Below are 17,466 nucleotides of genomic sequence, written 5' to 3' on the forward strand. Positions count from 1 at the left end.
ATGTGTGTATAGGTGTGTCATTGAGAGCCAGTGTGAGAGAGAGCGCCGGTATGTGACTGAGAGAGGAGAAAGTTCCAAGCAAACCACCCCACCTCCTGCTAATTCAGAACAATCTCAGGACACCTGGATATCAAATGTTCCCAGGTATGCAGAGCAAAAAAATTTTTGTATCCTTATTATTTTTCATTACTGGGTCTTTGTGTCTGCTATTTTGAAATATTTTGTTGGTATCTGGAAATGTTTTATATGAGTTTTTAATTATTGGATATTCCACTCAGCTGTTTCGAAATATGTTCTTTTTGTTAGTACAGTTTTACTGCTGATGATTTTATATTTCTTGATTTGTTTTATAAGGATGGGTGATGTTTCTTTTTTCCTTTGTTACACTGCATACAGAGACTCTGGCTTGTTGCAGTTTCCAATTCAGTTTTTTCTGCATGCTTCTTGTTATGCGTTTTGGTCTCTTTATTCTATGTTAGGTGAGGGTCAGCACGTGATTCAGGTGAGGTTTTCTGCTGGCGTGTAGTTTCTGTGTAAGGCTCTATAGCAGCCTGACTTGGTCCGTTTTCCTAATAGGAGATGTATCGGTGTCTTAAGGCCTGGTGTAATATTTTCAGAGACTTATTGTACTTTAAAAGTGTGATCTTACATAAAATGCACTCATTTACTTGTATTTAGTTTTAAACATATTGTATGGCTCTCATGGAATTACATTTTAAAATATGTGGCGTTTATGGCTCTCTCAGCCAAAAAGGTTCCTTACCCCTGGGCTAATGATTCGCTCTCAGAGGTGGAAGCCCTTCGAGCTGGCCGTCTTGAAGCGGTCATTGCTTACAGTGCGGATGCCTTTTATGATTTACTCCACACGTCTGCTAGGACCATGGTATCGGCTGTCTCCGCCCGTCGTCTATTGTAGCTTCGAAACTGGTCAGCAGATGTACCTTCCAAGTCCCGACTAGGATCTCTTCCCTTCAAGGGCAAACTGTTGTTTGGCAAGGAGCTAGAGACTGATTAAGTCTCTGGGGAGAATAAAGTTCATCGTTTACTGGAAGATCGGCTGAAACAGAGGGGTTCTTTTTCCTCGAAATCTCAATTTCGCGGGGGTAGAAAGCCTAGGGCTTCTCAGGCATCCACTCCCTCTTTTAGACAAAATTCTACCAGGCAGCAGTCGTGGTCTCAGTCCTTTCGTGGATGACGTTTTGGTAGACCAGGTACCTCCCAGTCCACACAGGGTGGAAAGCCTTCACAATGATGTGATACCGGTTCACTTTTCGATTCCAGTTATCGGAGGCCAGTTGTCTCTTTTTTACGAGGAGTGGACCAAAATAACATCAGACCAGTGGGTTCTCTCTGTAATAAGCCACGGCTACGCTTTAGATTTTGCTTGCCGTCCCAATCTCAAGTTCCTGGTTTCCCCATGCGGGTACTCAACCAAGCATCAGGCGGTAGAGGAGACGTCACGGTGTCTATTGGACATCGGCACAATCATTCCTGTTCCTCCGTCTCAACAGCGAAAGGGCCGTTACTCCATTTACTTCGTGGTTCCCAAAAAAGAAGGAACTTTTCGACCCATACTCGATTTAAAGAGAGCGAACAAGTGCCTTCGGATCCCCCGCTTCCGTATGGAGACGTTGAGGTCCGTCATCGCTGCGGTCCATCAAGGGGAGTTTTTGGCGTCTCTGGATTTGACGGAGGCGTATCTCCACATCGGGATCCGATCCGATCATCAGAAGTTCTTGCGGTTTTCAATCCTGGGTCATCATTACCAGTTTCAAGCCCTACCTTTCGGCCTAGTGACTGCACCCAGGACATTCACCAAAATAATGGTTGTGGTGGCAGCGAAGCTTCGTCGAGAAGGATTGTTGGTTCATCCTTATTTGAACGATTGGCTGATTCGAGCGAAGTTGAAGGTCCTTTGTCAGGAAGCGATTCACCGGGTGCTTCAGTTGCTTCAAACGCTCGGATGGGTTATCAATCTAACCAAGAGTCGGCTAGTTCCTTCCTAGTCATTGGAGTTTTTGGAGCTCTGTTCGATACTCGTCAAGGCAGAGTTTTCCTGACACCAGAATGCATTCTAAAATTACAAGGTCAGGTACAACTATTGTTGTCCAAGCATCCTCCAAAAGTTTGGGATTATTACAAGTCCTGGGTTCCACATTGGAACTAGTTCCCTGGGCTTTTGCTCACATGCGTCCTTTGCAATCGACGTTGCTTTCCCCTTCCACTGACGGAGTCTGCTCGATCCAGCTTGGATTGGTGTCTGATTTCGTACAATTTGACCCGCGGAGTTCCCTTGGTGGTTCAGCAGTGGACGGTAGTGACAACGGATGCCAGCCTTTCAGGTTGGGGGGGCAGTGTGTCTGAGAAAGTCAGTGCAAGGATAATGGTCCCAAAAGGAGTCTCAGTGGTCCATCAATCGCTTGGAAACCAGAGCGGTTCGACTGGCTTTACAGAAGTTTCTTCCACTCCTCAAGGGGAAATCACACCGCATACTATCCGACAGCGCGACCACGGTTGCTTACATCAATCGCCAAGGAGGAACCAAGAGCCAGTCTGTTGCTTTGGAAGCTCATCAGTTGATTTGTTGGGCGGAACAGCACCTAGTCAGCATAGCGGTGTCCCACATTGCCGGGGTCGGCAATGTTCATGCGGATTTTCTCAGTCGACATCGTCTCGATCCAGGAGAGTGGGAACTGGCAGACAAAGCTTTTCAGTTAATCTGCAACTGGTGGGGCATTCCTTGCATGGATCTCATGGCAACATTCAAGAATTCCAAAGCTCCACGCTTCTTTGCTCATCGCAGAGACACAGCAGTGGAGGGAGTAGATGCTCTGGTGCTGCCTTGGCCGAAGAATGTGTTTCCTCCTTGGCCACTAATCGGCAAGGTCCTCAGACGAATAGAACTACATCTGACAGACGCCATTCTAGTAGCTCCCAAGTGGCCCCATCGCCCATGGTTTGTGGATCTGTTCAATCTGGCTGTGGAGGCTCCTCTGATGTTCCCGGATCTTCTGAACCTACTTCATCAAGGGCCCGTTTGTTTCGATCAGGTCGATCGCGTTTGTCTAGCGGCATGGCTTTTGAGAGGCAGCGTCTGAAGGATAAAGGTTATTCGGATGCTGTGGGAGCTACACTCTTACAATCGTGTAAAACTTTCACTTCCTTGTCTTATGTTCGAGTATGGAAGGTGTTTGAGTCTTGGTGCTTAGACCACAATGTTGTTCCTACTCGGTCGTCTGTTCCGGATATTTTGTGGTTTTTTCAAGCTGGTTTAGCTAAGGGCTTATCGTGTAGCTCCTTGAGGGTGCAGGTTGCTGCTCTTGTTTGTTTGCAAGATACCATTCGGGGTTGACCGTTGGTGTTGCATCCGGATATATCTCGTTTTCTTCGGGGAGCAAAGCATTTGCGCCCTCCATTCAGACATCCTTGTCCTTCCTGGAATTTAAATTTAGTCCTCAAAGCTTTGTGTGCTGCACCTTTTGAACCTTTGAAAAGCGCAACCTTAAAGGATCTTTGAAAGTTGTTTTTCTTGTTGCAATTTCCTCGGCTCGTAGATTATCTGAGCTTCAGGCCCTATCTTGCAGGTAACTCTTTTTAAGGATTTCTGATTCCGGAATTTCCTTGCGAACGGTTCCTTCCTTTTAGCCAAAGGTTGTTTCCTCTTTTCATTTCAATCAATCAGTAGAACTCCCGTCTTTTTCTGATATCGATCAGCCGGATCCTTTTGCTAAGAACCTAAAGAAGTTGGATGTTCGCAGGGTCTTGATGCATTATTTAGAGGTTACTAATAGTTTTCGTGTCTTGGATCATCTATTCGTTCTTTCGAGTGGCCTAAAAAGGGGTAATATGGCGTCTAAGAAGACGATCGCCCAATGGTTGAAGGAAACCATAAATTCTGCATATTTGTTGAGTGGCAAGTCCTTACCTTTGGGTATTAAGGCACATTCTACACGATCTCAGGCGGCGTCCTGGGCAGAATGTCAGCAAATTTCGCCACAAGAAATTTGCACAGTGGCCACATGGAAATCTTTGCATACTTTTTGCTACACATTACCATCTGGATGTCCAGGCTCCGGGGACCGGTGGATTTGGAGAAGGTGTGCTGAGAGTGGGCCTCTCCGGATCCTATCCCACGTAAGAAAATAGTTCTGGTACATTCCAGGAGTCTGGACTGATCAGAGTACGTACAGGGAAAAGAAAATGAGTTTCTTATATGATAATTTTCGTTCCTATAGTACCACGGATCAGTCCAGAGTCCCACCCACTCGGCACATACATGTAATGGAGAGTCCTCTCTTTTCAGTAATTGTTCACTTTTTTTGTCTGCAGTTCAATCTTGTTTTTCCGTATTCATCCGGGTCTGTTCCCAATTGGGGTTAGTGATCCAGTTAAAGGTTATAGCTTAGGTTATATAGTTAGGGTTTTTTTTCATCCATTCTGATTTGTGACTGAGCAATACTGATGGACTGTAGGTGGAGCCCTGCTATATACGTCAGAGTTCTTTAGAATTTCTCTGTCTCTGTCTGTTAGAGGGGGGCATAACCCCAGGAGTCTGGACTGATCGGTGGTACTACAGGAACGAAAATTATCAGGTAAGAAACTAATTTTCTTATCTGTTCTTGTCAAAGGAGACAAAAAGTTGCATGGACTGGCGTGAGTCGCCGTCAGGTCCAGGTAAAAGGCCAGGGCCCTTTTACAATCTAGAGTGTGCAGGACATGCTCACCTCGGGGAGAGTGTGGCCTTGGAAAAAAGGTGGACAGGATAATAGATTGATTGAGATGTTCCTACCAAAGTTGGTCATGGAGTTCCTTCAGATGCGTACGCAAAACTACCTTATCATGAAAAATTTTGTATAAGGTGGGTATGATACTAAAGCCTGAAGTTCACTGACCTTGCATGCTGAAGTGACTGCCACTAGGAAGACGACCTTCCAGGATAGGTACTTCAGGTCACAAGATCTCAGGGGCTCAAACAGTGCTCCCATGAGATGCGTCAGTTCCACATTGAGGTCCCAGGATACAACTGGGGGCCGTATTGGGGGCTTGAGCTGAAGTAAACCTTGCATGAAATACCCCACGAGAGGATGGGTTGAGATGGATGAGTCATCCACCTCCTGATTATATGCCCCGATGGCAGTAAGATGAACTCTCACCAGAGGTTTTTTTTAAGCCAGTCTCTGACAGCTGCAACAGGTAATCCAGAAACAGGGGTGGAGCAGGAGAACAGGTCCAAGCTGTTTCCCTCACACCAAACCAAGAACCTCTTTCACTTGAGATTGTAAGATTTCCTAATCGAAAGCATCCTGGACTCCACCAGGACTCGAGACATACTGTCCGAAAGGCCCAGGGTCTGCAGTGTCAACATCCATGCCGTGAGTGACAAGGCCTGGAGGTTGGGTTGGCGTAGCCTGCCCTGATCCTGCGTGATCAGGTCCGGAGCGGTCCCCAGCTGGATCGGAGGCTGTGAGGATAGATCCTGCAGAAGTGGGAACCAGATCTGTCATGGCCAGTAAGGCGTTATCAGGATCATAGTGCCTCGGTCCTGTTGAAGTTTCAGGAGAGTCCTCGAGACTAGTGGTAGGGGAAGATATGCAAACAGGAGGCCGATGCCCCAATGATACATTTATGCATCCGAAACAGGCCTACCATCCGTCCTGACTAGGGAGCAGAATCAATCCACTTTCCTGTTCGGGGAAGCAAAGACGAAAGATCCAATTCACCACCTCTTGCTTCAGAGACCATTCATGAGGGCAGAACATCCGACTCAATGTGTCCGCCATCACATTTTCTGCTCCTGGTAGTTATACGGCTCAAAGTAGAATGCCCTGCGAGGAGCCCAGGACCAGATTTGTACCACCTCTTGGCAAAGGAGGAATGAACCTGTTAACCCCCCCCGCCCGGCTTGTTCAGGTACCACACTGCCACTTGATTGTCAGTTTGAACCAAAACTACCTTGTTGGTCAAGTGATCCCGAAATGTCCATAGGGCATACAGGATTGCCCGGAGCTCCAGGAAATTGATCTGGAGACGCTGCTCCTGCAAGGACCATTGGCCTTGGGTGCTGAGGGCTGCAACATGGGCTCCCCAACCCGTGTGAGACGCATCTGTGGTGAGAACAACCTGAGGCGGAGAGACCTGGAAAGGCATCCCAATCTCTAGGTTGGACAGGATCTCCCACCACACGAGGGATTGTCGAAGTGGTGTGGTGACTAAGATGCAAGCTTGAAGGTCCTGGGTGGCCTGGCACCACTGAGAGCGCAATGTCCACTATGCTCTGTGCATGTGCAATCGAGCAAAAGGTGTGACATGCACCTTCATCTCCATATGTCCCAAGAGATGCAAGATCTGGTGCACATAGACGTGATGGCTGAGAGACATCGATCCCAAGGCGCTCAGTCCCAAGGCAAAAAGGCCTTTGTCTGGACCATATTGAACTTGGCCCCAATAAAGTCCAACTGTAGTGTCAGAAGAAGCTGGAATTTCGGGTAGTTGATTACAAATCCTAGGCCCTCTGGGATCCGAATGGTGGAGTGGAGAGAATGCAACACTCCCTGCCTGGCGTCGCTCTTGATGAGCCAATCTTCCATGTAGGAAAAGACATGTACCCGGTGTCTCCTGAGATAAGCCCCCACTACCACCAGGCATTTTGTGAAGATGTGGGGTGTAGATGCGAGATCGAAAGGCAGCACCCGATACTGATAGTGTTTCTTCCCTTCCAGGGAACTGAGGTATTTTCCATGGCAGGGGGAGATCGCAATATGAGCAATACGCATCCTTGAGATAGAGGGAGCAAAGCCAGTTCCCAGTCCTGAGAAGAGGGATTAGAGCCCCCAACGAGACCTTTTTGAATTTTTCTCTTACAAGAAAACTGTTCAATGTCCTTAGATCTAGGATGGGGCGAAGCCATCCGGTTTTCTTGGGAATTAGGAAATACCTGGAGGAGAACCCGTCACCCTACTGATTTGGCAGAACAGGTTTGACTGCTTGAGCCATTAAGAGGGCAGAGAGCTGTAGCTGAAGTATTTGCTGGTCCGCTGCAAATGTCCGTAGGGTACACAGGGGAGATTTAGATTTTATTAATTTATGAATCGTCTAACACAAAAGAGGATTAGGCAAAGAACAAAGGAATATACGTAATAAAATGTAGAAAAAGAATAAAACTTAAATGAATAGAAAAAACAAAACTCATTAAAGATTAAAATATTACAATATTCCACTGACTGGTGTGGAAGTTGGCATTCAAATCCTATAGTGGGTTAGACAGATAGACAGCATCAGTCTTCTTGTTCACTAATGGAATGGAAATGAGGTGCTCCTAAAGGTGGACAACCAAATCTTTAAAGATGTCATGCACTGGTACAGCAACCACCTCTTTTGGAGCATCCACAAACTGTAGGATTTCTAGCATCTTGTGCCTGGAGTCCTGCTTAATTAGGAGCTGAAAAGGCACCAATTCTGCCATGGCCCTCTCGAACCCAGCACAAGTTAGTTCCCCGTTGGGTCCTTACACCTTTCCTCAGGAGGAGATTGCTCGGAAGGCAAGTCCTCAGAGTCCTTTGTCAAGGACGGGGATGCCTTGCCCTCCCAAGGATCGTAGGGGGCATCCTCCTCACTCTGTGTGCTCGGGGATACCTGAGGCGGAGCCCCCAGCAAGGTTTTATGCTGAAACCCCGATGGTCCCGGCGGCGCCGCTGGAACCGGAGGGTGTTCTGGCACCGAAGGCCCTGTGGACACCGGGAGCACCAAGGGAATCAGTAGCTCCGACAGCATCGATCCCAAAGACCAGTTGGGGTACCTTGCATGGTAGTGGCACCATCAACCCAGACGGTCTATCCTTAGAGGAGTCACCGGGATAGCCACTGATGGAGGCCGCATTGATGCTCCCTTCGTCATCGAGGGGACTCAAGGCATTGGGGCAGGCTGTGTTGGCAAGACACCAAGCAGCAGATCCAACTGCTCCAACAAAGGAGCAAGCACCGATGGAGTCGGCTCCGGTGGTGGCGGCGGTCCCGGTGACTCGATGCCCTGCAAGGCCCGGCCGACCACCAGCCACGCACATCTCTCCAACTCCTCCTCGAATGCTGATGAGGACAGGACAGCTTGAGGAGGAGGAGGGTGGCGAAATCAGATTGGCTCTGGAACTGTGTGTGTGGAGGGGGGATCTGTGCCTCCGGTGGGGATCGTTGTTGGTCCTTTGGGTTGCACGGAAGGCAAGGCTTCTTTGGTCCTGGACCAATTTGGGGGCAGCACGGATAGTGCCGGTGCCCTCCTGTGGTCTGACGCATGCAATGATGAGGATCTATGGTGATGTTTTCTCAATTTCCCCCGATGCTTGGCCTGGTCTTTCCCTGGAGCTGAGGGAGATGTTGAGGATCCAGACCTGGAAAGAGAAGAAATCAACATCAGACAGTCCGCTGCACCTAGTTCTAAACTGGCAATCGGTAGCAGAAGAGACACCAAAGGGGGTCGGGGTCATAGTGATCTTCTTACCCTTTGGTTTCGAAATCCCTGATGCCGATATCAAGGGTTCCGACTTTCTGGCGCCAAACAATTTCTCCATTTTATCAAGGCACACCCGATGGCACAAAGATCGTAGCCACGGACATCATGCGATGCCCCCAGGCACAAGACATAGATCTCATGAGGATCTGTGATGGACATAGTCTGGGGGCACTGGGGGCAATGGCGGAAGCCGGATGATGCCATGGGAAAAAGAACGTGGCGCGCGGTCAGTGTCCGGCAGCCACCGGGAGGCGACACCGTCTAATCGATTGCAAACAACGAGGAAAACTTACCATGGAGCTCGAAAATAACCCCGAAAAGCACAGAGAAACCCAACAGGATTCGGGAAGAAAGGAAGGATAGTTTTCCACACAAAAAGAGAGTGAGCTCCACAGTCGCAAGGCTTCAGCGTTGCGGAAAAAGAGGGACCCCACGTGGATGGTGGCATGCTCAATGTGTCTGTCAAAGTTTCCCGTGCCGGGCTCCATCCGATGATGTCACTCGTGTGTGAGTACTGCCATCCTTCTTGTCCTGGGAGAAAGGCAGAAATCTCTGTGGAACTGCAGTCAGTACATTCCATGACTTTAAGAAGTTCTTTTCTAATAGCTTAGCAGAAGCTTGTATTGTGTCTGCCTGTGATGCCCCTGCACTTGTGGATATCTGTTGTTATAGATTCTGCATTATTGGTCGTAATATGAGACCTTTATATTTTCTAGAACTTTTTAAAAATCTCTACTCTAACTCTCCTTTCATGTGTGTTTCAGGCCCGGTATCTGACGAAAAAGACACAGGCTGCCAGCGTGGAAGCCATTAAAATGCTGGACGAGATCTTACTGCAGTTGAGTGTGAGTCCTGAAGATGCTGCTTCAGCCATGGTTTCCTGGTTGAGTAGAACTAGGAATTAGGTTTTGATGGGGCTCATGAAATCCAAATCTTTGAGAGGGCTGTCTATTCAGGACATATAGAGAAGTCTCAACACATAAATGTCATGTGGGATTGATGTGTGTGCATTACAGGCCCCAATGCATGTACAGACTCCCTGCTGTAAATATTCATTCCCTTTTCGTACCTGGATCAGGCCAGACTACTGGGTTTTGCCTCCCCCCTCTAGCAGATGGAGACAGAGCAATTATCAAAACAAAATCCGCCTATGTATAGGCTGGTGCCACCTACAGTCCAGCAGTATTCCTCTGTCTCCAGCAGATGGTGGAGGTGCAAAACCTACAGTCTGGGCTGTGTGCTTACTTGGTTTTCTTGTGTTTAGTTAGTTTAGGGGACTTTTTTGTCTTTTGTTTCTGGCTTATTTCAGCTTTATTTAAAAAAAAAAAAAAAAAGAATAAGAAAGGAGCTTGTGGCAGTATAGTGGTTGTTAGCCTCCCAGGGGGTCATTAGGTTCTGAGAGAACCATCCCCCACTGTTCTGAGGCAGCTGCTTCACAGGGTCGAGGGCCCTACTTATCTACTTAGCAGCTTGGGTACGACACCGGGAGCCCAGTTCACTCCACCTGAAGGGATCAGCACCTTGGACCACTGCCGGGCAAATTTTGTAATTAAAAAAAAAAAAAAAAAAAAAAAAGAAAGTTTTACTTGCTGGCTCTCTCTCCCTCACTCCCTGTCTCAACACTGTATTTGCTTTTTGTTTTGCTATTTCTTCACGATTATTGAATTTTGTTTATAATTTTCCTGTCACAACTCGATGCCGCGTTCGTCCGTTTGCACGCATGTGGGTTGGCCCGCGTGCGTCTCTCCAGGGAGGACCTTTGCTCTGCTTGTATCCCGGGGGGGGGGGGGGGGGGGGGGGGAGGGGTCGTTAGGAACCGAAAAAAATGTTAAAACGGCAAAATTAGTTAAAACAGTCTGCCCGGGTCACGTTGGGACATCTGCTACAATTCACTCTGAGGCTGATCAGTTCCAGTTCAGTGCAGGAATGGGGGCACTTTTTCACTCTTTCAGGGTTGTGACTAGTGCAGCGCTGGGGGAGGGGGTTTTACCACCTCCTCTTTCTCCCCAGCAAGGTTTGCCAACGGACAGGGAACCTTTACAGCCTAATTCCCCTATAATGGAGGATAGCCCCGAGGGGGCCTCTGACTACTCCTCTTCCTCTTTTTCGTCACAATTTGTGGTGTTGCTCCATAAAGCTTACAAGGAGAGGAAGTTAGGGAAGCTGCAATCTGGTAAAAAGGTCTTTTCTCAAAGTTCTAAGCCCTCTGCTAAGAAACAGTCTACCTCTAAGGGAGGTGCAGAACCTGCTCAGCCTAAGCGTCTCCGTCGGTCAGGGGTTTCCCAGATTGCTCCGGATACTTCTAGTCCGGAAACTGATCCAGATGACCCAGACCTCCAGCCCAAGCCCCCACAGGGGGTGGATGTAGACCCTGATTTACAGCACCAAGGCGCAATGTGTGGGATGCATACTGCGGAAGGGGATGACCTAAGGTGGTGCACCTCTTTAGAAAGGAGGAGTTGGGTCCCCTTATTCCTTCTGTTTTAGCTGAACTGGGCATTGAAGGTCCCCCAGAGGAATCTAAACTGGGTGCTATGGATCCGGTGTTGCTGGGTCTGAGAGGCCCTGCTTCTTCCTTTCCCTTTCATTTCTCGGCTACAGATTTGCTCTTCCGGGAATGGGATACCCTGGATCTGAGATTGAAAGTGAATAAGGCCATGGACAAGCTATATCCTCTGCCAGAGGATGCTTTAGAGCTGCTTTGAGTACCCAAGGTAGATGCGGCAGTGTCCGCTGTTACCAAGAAGACCACGATCCCGGTTACTGGAGCTACAGCACTCAAGGACCTGCAAGACAGGAAGTTGGAAGTGCAATTTAAAAGTATTGTGAGGTTTCAGCACCTGGAGTGTGTGCATCTATTTGCAGCAATTTTGCTTTACGAGCGGGTCTTCGCTGGGTTCAGCAGTTGCAAGCTAATGCCGCCTTATCGGATGAAGAGGTGGCCCAGGCAGGTCATCTGGAAGCTTTGGTGGCGTACAGTGCGGATGCACTACATGATCTATTTCACACATCGGCCAGATCCATGGTTTCAGCTGTCTCAGCTCGTAGGCTCCTCTGGTTGAGAAACTGGTCGGTGGATGTCTCCTCCAAGTCACAGCTTGGGTCCTTGCCCTTAAAAGGCAAGTTACTTTTTGGTAAGGACCTGGAAGATATGATCCAATCTCTGGGGGAGAATAAGATTCATCGGTTACCGGAGGATAGACCGAAATCCAGAGGATCTTTTTCGTCCCGGGCCAGATTCAGAGGGAATCGAAGATTTCGCCTATCTAGAGCGCCCATGGCCCCTTTTCGGCACGCTCCTAACAGGCAACAGACCTGGTCCCAGTCCTTTCGGGGCCGCCAGTTCAGCAGGCCTGGTAACTCCAGTCTGCTTCCGGTGCAAAATCATCACAATGAAGGAGTGCGGGTCCATTCCTCGGTGCCGGAGATAGGGGGAAGACTGTCCTTGATTTTCGAGGAATGGACCAAAGTAACGACGGACCAGTTGGTCCTTACCGTGATAAGAGAAGGCAATACTTTAGATTTTGCACAATGTTCTCGGGACCAATTTCTAATTTCTCCCTGCAGTTACGAAACCAAGCAGAAAGCGGTGCAGGACACTTTGCAGCGACTTCTGCAACTAGGGGCCATCGTCTCAGTGCCTCCGGAGGCAAGAAGGAAAGGCTGTTATTCCATTTACTTAATAGTGCCAAAAAAAGAGGGATCCTTTCGGCCCATTCTGGATCTGAAAAGAGTAAACGGATGTCTCCGGGTCCCCCAGTTTTGCATGGAGACGCTCCAGTCAGTCATTGCCTCGGTGCGCAAGGGAGTTTCTAGCATCCTTAGACCTCACGGAAGCGTATCTTCGTATAGGCATTCGGTCAGACTACCAGAGGCTTCTTCGGTTTTCGGTACTGGATCAGCAGTTTCAGTTTCGGGCTCTATCCTTCAGTCTGGCCACAGCGCGGGGGACATTCACCAAGGTGGTGATGGTGGTGGTGGCAGCCCATCTCTGCAGGGAGGGGTTGCTGGTGCATCCTTACTTGGACGATTGGCTGATTTGAGCAAAATCGAAAGCGCTTGCCCAGAAGGTGATTCAGAGAGTACTTCAGCTTCTGTAATCGCTGGGCTGGGTGGTCAATCTCGCCAAGAGCCGTCTGGACCCCACTCAGTCGTTGGAATATTTGGGTGCTCTATTCAACACTCAGCAGGGCAGAGTTTTTCTTACCATGGAACGCATCTCCAAGCTGCAAGTCCAAGAGGTTTAATGCTCAAACGCCCGCCCAGAGTCAGAGATTATTTACAGGTTCTCGGGTTGATGACTTCAACATTAGAACTGGTAACCTGGGCCTTTGCTCATATGAGGCTTTTACAGTCCGCCTTGCTTTCCCGATGGAACCCAGTCTCTGAGCTTTTTCATCTACCTTTGCCGCATACGGATACAGCGAGATCCAGTCTCGATTGGTGGTTGGTGACTGGCAATTTAACCCGAGGAGTTCCTCTGGAGGTGCCTGACTGGACAGTGGTTACCACGAATGCCAGTCTCTCTGGTTGGGAAGCAGTATGCCGAGGGAAATCGGTGCAAGGACTTTGGTCTCCCGTCGAATCGCTCTGGTCGATCAATCGACTGGAAACCAGGGCGGTATGGTTGGCGCTGCAAGCGTTCCATCCTCTCCTCCAGGGCAAGTCGGTCAGAATTCTCTCAGACAATGCGACCACGGTGGCATACATCAAACGCCAAGGGAGGAACCAGAAGTCAACCGGTGGCGATGGAAGTTCGCCAATTGATCAGCTGGGCAGAACAAAACTTGGTGAGCATAGCAGCTTCTCACATCGCCGGCATGGACAATGTACAGGCAGACTTTCTTAGTCGTCACCGCCTAGATCCCAGAGAATGGGCGCTGGCGGAGACCGCCTTTCAACTCATATGCGATACATGGGGCACGCCCAGCATGGACCTAATGGCAACTTTTCGGAATGCCAAAGCACCGTGGTTCTATGCTCGTCGCAGAGAAACGGGAGCCGAAGGGATAGATGCCCTAGTGCTGCCTTGGCCCACCGAGGTTCTGCTGTACGTCTTCCCGCCTTGGCCATTGATCAGCAAAGTGCTCAGGCGGATAGAGATCCATCCAACGGAGGTCATTCTGATAGCGCCAGAATGGCCAAGACATCCCTAGTTTGCGGACCTTCTCAATCTTGTGGTGGACGGTCCGCTGCGGTTTCCAGTTCTCCCAGACCTGCTGCATCAAGGTCCTGTTTATTTGGAGGAAGTCGATCGCTTCTGCCTAGCGACATGGCTTTTGAAAGGCAGAGGTTAAGTCGCAAAGGTTATTCTCTGGCCATAGTAGCTACGCTTCTCCGATTGCGTAAGACTTCTACCAGTCTCACATATGTTAGAGTATGGAAAGTTTTTGAGACTTGGTGTTTGGACCGAGAAGTCGCGCCTACCCGGGCCTCGGTGTTGGATATTCTGTGTTTTCTACAATCCGGTCTTTCTAAGGGTTTGTCATGTAGTTCCCTCAGAGTGCAGGTGGCGGCGCTTGGTTGTTTGCGTGGCTCCATCCAGGGTGTAGCATTAGTGGCACATCTGGATGTAGTTCATTTTGTAAGGGAGCAAAACACTTGCGTCCTCCGATTTGGCATCCTTATCTGTCGTGGAGTCTGAATTTAGTCCTCACTGCTCTTTGCTCAGCGGCTTTTGAGCCTTTGAAGAGATCGACTCTAAAAGATCTTACCTTGAAGGTGATTTTTCTGGTGGCCATTACATCAGCTCGTAGGGTATCGGAACTCCAGGCGCTTTCCTGTAGGGAACCCTTTTTGCAGATTTCGGATTCGGGCGTTTCCTTAAGGACGGTTCCGTCTTTCTTGCCGAAAGTGGTTTCCTCCTTTCATGTCAACCAGTCGGTGGAGCTGCCGGCCTTCATGGAGTTAAACCGTTCGGATCCTTTGGCTGGCGACTTGTGGAAGCTCGATGTTCGCAGAACCTTGCTGCATTACCTAGAGGTTACCAATTAGTTTTGTGTGTCTGACCATCTCTTTGTGCTGTGGAGTCGTCCTAAACGAGGATGGCAGGCATCCAAAACTACTATAGCTCGTTGGCTAAAGGAGGCTATTAGTTCGGCCTATCTTATTCATGGTAGATCCCTTCCTATGGGGCTGCATGCCCACTCTACTCGTTCGCAAGCAGCGTCTTGGGCAGAGTGTCAGATGGTATCACCGCAGGAGATTTGCAGGGCGGCTACGTGGAAATCCTTGTGTACTTTTGCAAGACATTACAGACTGGATGTCCAGGCTTCAAGTTTCAGGAGGATTTGGAGAGGGAGTGCTTCGAGCAGGCCTCTCCAGATCCCATCCCAGGTAAGAAAGCTCTGGTACTCCCAGGAGTCTGGACTGATCCAGGTATGTACAGGGAAAGGAAAATTAATTTCTTACCTGATAGTCCCACGGATCAGTCCAGAATCCCGCCCGTCAGAGATATGGAAGAAAGGTAGAGTCCGCTCGGTTCTTATGTATTTCATTATTTCAGATTGGCAGATATTTTAATTTTTTGTCCTCAAGTGGTTCTCAAGGTTCAGGTCCCAGGAGAGTTCAGTGGACCGGTTTGTTTCTTTTATTAAATATAGTTATGGTTTTGAGAGTTCCATTCTGCTTTGACATTGAGTAATACTGTTGGACTGTAGGAGGCACCAGCTTATATATAGGCAGAGATTGTTTTGATAACTGCTCTGTCTCCATCAGCTAGAGGGGGGGGGCAAAACCCAGGAGTCTGGACTGATCCGTGGTACTACAGGAACGAAAATTATCAGGAAAGAAACTAATTTTCCTCTGTGGGACTGATCCGTGTGCATTACCAGTCCCTGTGTACATTCAGGGTCTATCCTATAATTACATAGTGTGGGATAGACATGTTCATGTTACCATGTACAGAGCCTATAGTAAAATTAACCAGTATGGGATTGACACCTCTGTTTTATTTCAGGCTTCTGTGCCTGTGGATGTTATGCCTGGTGCCTTTGATCCCACTAACTACACAATGCCACAGCAGCCTCTCCATCACTGTATGTTTCCCCAGTCTGCTATGTATGCCACACTCCAGCTCGTCACCAACCCCTACCAAGCAGACATTGATGGTGTCAGGTATGGAGACTAACCCTTCATTTTCCCCTTCTTTAATTCTAGCACTAATTGCTGCTGACGTCATCTCTTACATTTAAGGAGCTATGTTCCTAGGATTATTTTAAGATTTTTGTATGGGGTATTAAGGAGAGTAAGACCACTGCTGTCTGCTTAGTGTTATGATAAACAGAGGTTTCCTCAGTGGTGGCTGTGGGTCAGAAAGTAGATGGCCTGAAAAACATTACACACTCTTTCCCTCCCCCATGCTACCACCACTCAGTACCACTCTCTACCCTTCCACCTTCCTTCCCAGGACTCATCCACCAGAATCATTCTCTGTTACCTTTTTAATCTCTGGTCTCTTAGGGGGCAATTTTCCAAACTGTGCGGGTGCTTTTACCTGCAGGCTTTTTGCCTGTTCTTGAAAGCAGAGTACACATATACTTTTCCTTTGAAAGTTGTCTAGGAAAAAAGTACAGAGATTTGCACTTGCCTTTTCTTTGAATATTTGTTTCTTCCAAAATATGCATAGTTTTGAAAATGCAGAACTATGTACGTTGTTTCTTCCCCTGACCTAACCCTGCCCACTTTTCCCCTCTGTAAAAATGTGATCTTTAAAAAGTACGCACGCACGTACTTTTGTTCATGGGTAATTATTCAGATGGACTGAATAAAATCACGGTGAACCTAGAAGATGTGGTAGACCTGACTGACAAACTGAAGAGTAGTAAATCACCTGGACCGGATGGTATACACCCCAGAGTTCTGAAGGAACTAAAAAATGAAATTTCAGACCTATTAGTAAAAATTTGTAACCTATCATTAAAATCATCCATTGTACCTGAAGACTGAAGGATAGCAAATGTAACCCCTATATTTAAAAAGGGCTCCAGGGGCGATCCGGGAAACTTCAGACCAGTTAGCCTGACTTCAGTGCCAGGAAAAATAGTGGAAAGTGTTCTAAACATTCTGTTGGACTCTATGCCATCCCGGACATAAAGTGCCACACCTCCTCCCGGGTGCTCCTCTCTGTCATTGCGATATAATTTGTACCCTGGTATAGCACTGTCCCATTGGTTATCCTCTTTCCACCATGTCTCTGAGATGCCAATTAAGTTTGTCATCATTCACTGCTATACATTCTAATTCTCCCATCTTACTTCTTAGACTTCTGGCATTAGCATACAAACATTTCAAAGTTTGTTTTTTGTTTGTATTTTCATTCTGCTTTTTAATTGATAGGGATAAGTTAGAATTTTCTAGCTCAAGTGAGTTTTTAGTTACAGGCACTTGGACTATTTTTCTAATTATTGGAACCTCACTGTCGGGATGCCCTAATTCTAATACATCATTAGTATCCTTTGAAGATACCTCTCTCTGAACCATGCACTGCTGAGCGACTGTCTGCTTTCCCCTTTGTTCTAGTTTAAAAGCTGCTCTATTGTTCTTACCCCAAATCAGTCCAGACCAAGTGGGTTTTGCATCCCTACCGGAAGATGGAGGCAGAGAACAAAAACTTTGAAGCACTGCTACATAACCGAGAGTACCACCTGCAGTCCCTCAGTATTTCTCTGTCTCTAGCAGTTGGTGGAGTTGCAGACCTGCAGTCTGAGAGAGTTTAAAAAAAAAAAAAAAGTAGTTTGAGAGAGAGAAAATTTTTTGGAGTGCTCCCTGAGGTGTTATGCATCTTTGTAGGCCATACCTCAGGTGGAGTTGGTAATCCCCAGTCTGTCTCAGCATCCTAAGGAACTGAAAAGCCAGGGAATATGGCTCCCTCCTTCCCTCCAAGGTCTTCTCCGCCTCACCGCCAGCCAAACACAGGAACAGGAAAGTATTATAATTTTCTGTGTTAGCTGCTGTTTTGTTGTT

At 48.0% G+C, this 17,466-nt stretch overlaps 1 protein-coding gene across 2 annotated transcripts in view; it reads left to right on the top strand.

Moving 5' to 3' along the window:
- Positions 1-17,466, top strand: part of POLD2 (DNA polymerase delta 2, accessory subunit) — a 69,609-nt gene that overhangs the window by 34,210 nt on the left and 17,933 nt on the right. For both annotated transcript variants that reach the window (XM_029604202.1, XM_029604203.1), the window contains 2 exons: positions 9,267-9,347; positions 15,461-15,618. In XM_029604202.1, coding sequence (XP_029460062.1) covers positions 9,267-9,347; positions 15,461-15,618 — 239 coding nt within the window. The remainder of the gene's footprint in view (positions 1-9,266; positions 9,348-15,460; positions 15,619-17,466) is intronic.

Source organism: Rhinatrema bivittatum, chromosome 5 (genome assembly GCF_901001135.1).
Source record: "Rhinatrema bivittatum chromosome 5, aRhiBiv1.1, whole genome shotgun sequence".
Lineage (NCBI taxonomy): Eukaryota > Metazoa > Chordata > Amphibia > Gymnophiona > Rhinatrematidae > Rhinatrema > Rhinatrema bivittatum.